The sequence below is a fragment of the Heptranchias perlo genome, chromosome 1 (genome assembly GCF_035084215.1).
Source record: "Heptranchias perlo isolate sHepPer1 chromosome 1, sHepPer1.hap1, whole genome shotgun sequence".
Taxonomy (NCBI): domain Eukaryota; kingdom Metazoa; phylum Chordata; class Chondrichthyes; order Hexanchiformes; family Hexanchidae; genus Heptranchias; species Heptranchias perlo.
The window spans coordinates 12,151,852-12,159,217 of NC_090325.1; the positions used below are offsets into that span (position 1 = coordinate 12,151,852).

The 7,366-nt window shown below is 45.5% G+C and overlaps 1 protein-coding gene across 1 annotated transcript; it reads right to left on the reverse strand.

The window, feature by feature from the left end:
• Positions 1 to 356: 356 nt before the first annotated feature.
• LOC137309888 (gastrula zinc finger protein XlCGF7.1-like) lies at positions 357 to 1,092 on the reverse strand. Its single transcript, XM_067977928.1, has 2 exons — positions 1,000 to 1,092; positions 357 to 863 (listed from the first exon to the last, which is right to left on the reverse strand). Exons 1-2 carry the CDS (start codon positions 1,090 to 1,092, stop codon positions 357 to 359), a joined length of 600 nt encoding a protein of 199 aa, XP_067834029.1.
• Between the last annotated feature and the right edge of the window lie 6,274 nt (positions 1,093 to 7,366).

The window sequence follows — 7,366 nt, forward strand, 5'->3', positions numbered from 1 at the left end:
CTCTCTGTTCTTCCAATAGTGCCATGGGATCTTTTATGTCCATCTGAGAGAGCAGACAGGGCCTTGATTTAACATCTCATCTGAAAAACGGCACCTCTGACAGTGCAGTACTCCCTCACTGCTGCTGTGAAGTGTCAGCCTGGATTATAAGCTTAAGTCTCTTGAGTGGGCCTTGAGCCCACAACTTTATAACTCAGACAAGAGTGGTACCACTGAGCCAAGGCTGACATTAAGAATGTAACGATGCAGAGCTAAGTCATTGGAGCTTTAAACAACATGCCACAGACAAATAATTTAGTAGGTATCTCCTCAGTATGACCACAATCATGTATCAGTGGGTGTAATGAATGAGTGAATCATGTTCTGCATATGGAACTGGTGCAAACACGCTGGTGTTTTGTCTTGCTGGCTGACTGAATGATTCTCTTCCCACACACAGGGCAGGTGAACGGACTCTCCCCAGTGCGAATGCGCTGGTGTGTCTGCAAGTTTAATGACTGAGTAAATCCCTTCCCGCACGGGGAGCAGATGAATAGCTTCCCTTCAGTGTGAAGGTGCTGGTGCGTCAGCAGGTCGGTTGAATTGATGAATCCTTTTCCACACACAGAGCAGATAAACGGCCTGTCCTTGGTGCGAATGTGCTGGTGTGACAGCAAGTTGGATTTAAGAGTGAATCCCTTTCCACACTTGGAGCAGGTGAACGGCCTCTCTCCAGTGTGAATTCTCTGGTGTTCCAGCAGGTTGGATGGCACGGCGAATCCCTGCTTACACTCGGAGCAGTTGTACGACCTCTCACCGCTGTGAATGGTGGAGTGCCACTTTAGGCTGTAGGCCTGATTGAAGCTCTTGCCACAGTCCAGGCACTGGAACACCCTCACTCAGGCATGTGTCTACTGGTGCCTCTCCAAACACTGTGGCGCCTTAAACCCTTTCCCACAGACTGAGTAGACAAAGGGCTTCCCTGCTACCCCCACAGGCTGCTGCTCTGCAGGCCCAGACCCAGACCCAGGCCCAGGCCCTGTTGGGTTCAGGGTGCTGCTTAGGACGTTTGGTGGCTGCTAGGTTTGAGTTTCCAGTTTGCAAATCTTCCATCTCCAATATTCGCAGGCCTTGGCCTCAGCCTTGGTCTCTGACCTCCCCCCACAGGCCGAGTGTCTCTAAAGGCAGGGCCACCAATGATGGTTCAAAAGGAGGGTGGAGACACAAGAGACCAGAGTCAGAAGAAGAGTTTGGGGAGGCTGGAGGACGTAACAGCAACAGGGAGAGATGAGGCCATGAGGATGAGAATTTTAAATTAGAAGTGTTGGGGGATTGGGAGCCAATTAGGGCAGGATTGATGGGTGAGTGGGACTTGGTGCAGCATAGGACACGAGCAGTAGAGTTTTGGATGAGCTGAAATTTACTGAATATGCCAGATGAGAGGCCGGCCAGGGCAGCATTGGCTTAGTTGAGTCCGGACTAAGTCAAAGGGGTCCTAAACCAGCTCAAGGTCGAATAAGACGGTGAGATTGGGAACAGTCTGGTTCAGCTTGAGACAGTGGCTGGGGCTGGGGGGGAGGAGGTAGTGGACTCGGTGAGGAGCGTGCAGAGTTTGAGACTAGAACTGAAGGCGATGGCTTTGGTCTTCCCAATGTTTAACTGGCGAGAGATGCAGGCAGGTAGTGCAGGGGTCCCCTGTGGCCATCCCCCTCTCAAACAGATATGCCACTTTGGATGCTGTTGGGGGGGATGACTTATCAGGGGAAGGCAGCAGCAGCCAACTTCCTGGCACCTCGGGTAGCTCTGCTGCACAGGCTGGGAGGAAAAAGAGTGGCAGAGCTATAGTGATAGGGGACTCAATTGTAAGGGGAATAGACAGGCGTTTCTGCGGCCGCAACCGAGACTCCAGGATGGTGTGTTGCCTCCCTGGTGCAAGGATCAAGGATGTCTCGGAGCGGCTACAGAACATTTTGGAGGGGGAGGGCGAACAGCCAGCTGTCGTGGTGCACATAGGCACCAACGATATAGGTAAAAAAGGGGATGAGGTCCTAAAAGCAGAATATAGGGAGTTAGGAGGTAAATTAAAAAATAGGACCTCAAAGGTAGTAATCTCAGGATTGCTGCCAGTGCCACGTGCTAGTCAGAGTAGAAATAGGAGGATATTTCAAATGAATACGTGGCTAGAGGAATGGTGCAAGGGGGAGGGATTCAAATTCCTGGGACACTGGAAACGGTTCTGGGGGAGGTGGGACCAGTACAAACCGGATGGTCTGCACCTGGGCAGGGCCGGGACCGCTGTCCTAGGAGGAGTGATTGCTAGTGCTGTTGGGGAGGGTTTAAACTAAAGTGGCAGGGGGTTGGGAACCTGAGCAGGGAGAGAGAGGAAAGCGTAACAGGAAGGGACAGAAGGTATGGAGTAATAGGTAAAGTGTTAAAAAAGGAAAAAGCAGGAACTAAGCGTCACAAAACAGATTTGAAAGTTCTTTATCTGAATGCACGTAGCATTCGTAATAAAATGGACGAGTTAACGGCACAAATAACTACGTATGGGTATGATCTTGTGGCCATTACAGAAACATGGCTGCAGGGTGACAATGACTGGGAATTAAATATGCCAGGGTATTTAACAATCAGGAAGGACAGGCAGGAAGGAAGGGGAGGTGGGGTGGCTATGTTAATAAAGGAAGGAATCACTGTAATACAGAGAAATGATATTGGGACAAAGCATCAAGATAATGAAACAGTTTGGGTGGAGATAAGGAATAATAAGGGAAAAAAAACATTAGTGGGCGTAGTATATAGGCCTCCTAATAGTTGCAACTCTGCTGGAAGAAGTATTAATCGGGAAATAGTCGGGGCATGTAATAAGGGAACAGCCATAATTATGGGGGATTTTAATTATCATATTAACTGGACAAATCAAATTGGGCAGAGCAGCCTTGAGGACGAGTTCATTGAGTGCATCAGGGATGGATTTCTTGAGCAGTATGTAACTGATCCTACAAGGGGGCAGGCAACCTTGGACCTGGTCCTGTGTAATGAGTCAGGATTAATTAATAATGTCCTAGTTAAGGATCCCCTTGGAACGAGCGACCACAACATGGTTGAATTCCATATCCAATTAGAGGGTGAGAAGGTTGATTCTCAAACAAGCGTACTGAGCTTGAATAAAGGAGACTATGATGGTATGAGAGCGGAATTGATTAAAGTGGACTGGGAAAATAGATTAAAGGGTAAGACGGTACATGAGCAGTGGTGTTCATTTAGGGAGTTATTTTACAACTTTCAAAATAAATATATTCCACTGAGGAAAAAAGGGTGTAAAAGAAATGACAGCCATCCGTGGCTAAGTAAAGAAATCAAGGATAGTATCCGACTAAAAACAAGGACATATAAGGTAGCCAAACTTAGTGGGAGGATAGAAGATTGGGAATTCTTCAAAAGACAGCAAAAAGTAACTAAAGGATTGATTAAGAAAGGGAAGTTAGATTATGAAAAGAAATTAGCAAAAAATATAAAAACAGATAGCAAGAGTTTCTATAGTTATATAAAAAGAAAAAGGGTGGCTAAGGCAAACATAGGTCCCTTAGAGGATGAGACCAGGAAATTAATGGTGGGAAACATGGAGATGGCAAAAATGCTGAACAAATATTTTGTTTCAGTCTTTACAGTAGAGGACACTAAGAATATCCCAACACTGGACAAACAGGGGACTCTCGGGGGGGAGGAGCTAAATACGATTAAAATCACTCAGGAGATGGTACTCAGTAAAATAATGGGACTCAAGGCGGATAAATCCCCTGGACCTGATGGCTTCCATCCTAGGGTCTTGAGGGAAGTGGCAGTAGGGATTGTGGATGCTTTGGTGATAGTTTTCCAAAATTCCCTGGACTCAGGAGAGGTCCCGGCAGATTGGAAAACTGCTAATGTAACACCGTTATTTAAAAAGGGTAGTAGGCAGAAGGCTGGAAATTATAGGCCAGTTAGCTTAACATCTGTGGTGGGTAAAATTTTGGAGTCTATTATTAAGGAGACAGTAACGGAACATTTAGATAAGCATAATTTAATAGGACAAAGTCAGCATGGCTTTATGAAGGGGAAGTCATGTCTGACAAATTTGCTTGAGTTCTTCGAGGATATAACGTATAGGGTGGATAAAGGGGAACCAGTGGACATAGTGTATTTAGACTTCCAGAAGGCATTCGACAAGGTGCCACATAAAAGATTATTACTTCAGATAAAAAATCACGGGATTGGGGGTAATATTCTGGCATGGGTGGAGGATTGGTTATCGAACAGGAAGCAGAGAGTTGGGATAAATGGTTCATTTTCGGACTGGCAACCAGTAACCAGTGGTGTTCCACAGGGGTCGGTGCTGGGTCCCCAACTCTTTACAATCTATATTAACGATTTGGAGGAGGGGACCGAGTGCAACATATCAAAATTTGCAGATGATACAAAGATGGGAGGGAAAGTAGAGAGTGAGGAGGACATAAAAAACCTGCAAGTGGATATAGACAGGCTGGGTGAGTGGGCGGAGATTTGGCAGATGCAATATAATATTGGAAAATGTGAGGTTATGCACTTTGGCAGGAAAAATCAGAGAGCAAGTTATTTTCTTAATGGCGAGAGACTGGAAAGTACTGCAGTACAAAGGGATCTGGGGGTCCTAGTGCAAGAAAATCAAAAAGTTGGTATGCAGGTGCAGCAGGTGATCAAGAAAGCCAACGGAATGTTGGCTTTTATTGCTAGGGGGATAGAATATAAAAACAAGGAGGTATTGCTGCAGTTATATAAGGTATTGGTGAGACCGCACCTGGAATACTGCATACAGTTTTGGTCTCCATACTTAAGAAAAGACATACTTGCTCTCGAGGCAGTACAAAGAAGGTTCACTCGGTTAATCCCGGGGATGAGGGGGCGGACATATGAGGAGAGGTTGAGTAGATTGGGACTCTACTCATTGGAGTTCAGAAGAATGAGAGGCGATCTTATTGAAACATATAAGATTGTGAAGGGTCTTGATCGGGTGGATGCAGTAAGGATGTTCCCAAAGATGGGTGAAACTAGAACTAGGGGGCATAATCTTAGAATAAGGGGCTGCTCTTTCAAAACTGAGATGAGGAGAAACTTCTTCACTCAGAGGGTGGAATTTGCTGCCCCAGGAAGCTGTGGAAGCTACATCATTAGATAAATTTAAAACAGAAATAGACAGTTTCCTAGAAGTAAAGGGAATTAGGGGTTATGGGGAGCGGGCAGGAAATTGGACATGAAGCTGAGTTCGGATCGGTCAATGCCCTGTGGGTGGCGGAGAGGGCCCAGGGGCTGTGTGGCCGGGTCCTGCTCCGACTTCTTGTGTTCTTTAGATTTGTGGTTGGGATCAGATCAGCCATGATCTTATTGAATGGCGGAGCAGGCTCGAGGGGCCGATTGGCCTACTCCTGCTCCAATTTCTTATGTTCTTATGTTCTTATCCAAGGCTGGATGTCGGACATGCAGTCTGACAGCACAGAAGCAGTGGAGGGGTCAAGACAGGTGGTGGGGAAGTAGAGCTGGGTGCTGTTAGCGTACGTGTGAAAGCTGACCCCATGTCTTGGGGTGACGTCGTCAAGGGGCGGGGCCAGGGATTGATTCTAGGGGAGACTGCTGAGGTAACAAGGAAAAGTATGGGCTAATAAATGAAAGTCAGCATGGATTTGTTAAAGGGAATCATGTTTGACTAACCTGATTGAGTTCTTTGATGAAGAAACGGAGAGGGTTGATGAGGGTAGTGCAGTTGACGTTGTGTATATGGACTTTCAAAATGCGTTTGATAAAGTGCCACATAATAGACTTGTTAGCAAAATTAAAGCCCATGGGATTAAAGGGACAGTGGCAGCGTGGATACAAAATTGGCTAGGTGACAGAAAGCAGAGAGTAGTAGCAAAGGTTGTTTCTCAGACTGGAGGGAAATATACAGTGGTGTTCCCCAGGGATCGGCATTAGGACCATACTCTTTTTGATATATATTAATGACCTGGACTTGGGTATAAAAGGTATAATTTCAAAGTTTGCAGGTGACACAAAATTCAGAAATGTAGTATACAATGTGGGGGATGGTAACAAACTTCAGGAGGACATATACAGACTGGTGAAATGGGCAGACACATGACAGATGAAATTTAAAGCAGAAAAGTGTGAAGTGATACATTTTGGTAGAAAGAATGAGGAGAGGCAATATAAACTCAATGGTACAATTTTAAAGGGGTACAGGAACAGAGAGCCTGAGGGTGTATATACACAAATCTTTGAAGGTGGCAGGACAAGTTGAGAAGGCTGTTAAAAAAGCAAATGGGATCCTGGGTTTTATTAATAGAGGCATAGAGTACAAAAGCAAGGAAGTTATGCAAAACTTTTATAAAACACTGGTTAGACCTCAGCTGGAGTATTGTGTTCAATTCTGGACACCACACTTTAGGAAGGATGTCAAGGCCTTAGAGAGGGTGCAGAAGAGATTTACTGAAATGGTACCAGGAATGAGGGACTTCAGTTATATGGAGAGACTGGAGGAGCTAGGATTGTTCTCCTTAGAGCAGAGAAGGTTAAGGAGAGATTTGATAGACGTATTCAAAATCATGAACGGTTTTGATGGAGTAAATAAGGAGAAACTGTTTCCAGTGGCAGTTATCAGAGGAACACAGATATAAAGTGACTGGCAAAAGAACCAGAGGCAACATGAGGAAACATTTTTTTACACAGAGAGTTATTATGATCTGGAATGCGCTGGCTGGAAGGGTGGTGGAAGCAGATTCAATAATAACTTTCAAAAGGAAATTTGATAAATACTTGAATGGAAAAAAATTATGGGGCTATGGGGAAAGAGCAGGGAAGTGAAACTAATTGGATAGCTCTTTCAAAGAGCTAACACAGGCACAATGGACCGAATGACCTCTTCTGTGCTGTATTATAGTATGATACTGCTACTATGATACTACTATGGGGCAGGAAGAGATGCTTCGGCTACATCGAGTCTACAGCGCAGAAATAGGCCATTCGGCCCAACTGGTCTATGCCGGTGTTTATGCTCCACACGAGCCTCCTCCCACCTTACTTCATCTCACCCTATCAACATATCAATAGAACCAAGCGAGGGTTGGCAGTGAAGGAGAGGTGTTGGAGGAGGTGTGGTGTATTTGACTGTGTCAAAGAAAGATCGAGGGGAGTGGAGAGAAAATGTACCATTGTCACAGTTGCAGAGAATGCCATTTCTGATTTTGATTAGGGCCATTTCAGTGCTGTGGCAGGGGCGGAAACCTAATTGGAGCGATTCAAACATGGAGTTACTATGTTAACGTTGCTATACAAGTACAAGTTGTTGTTGAATGATGTCCATAAATGAGGGACAATT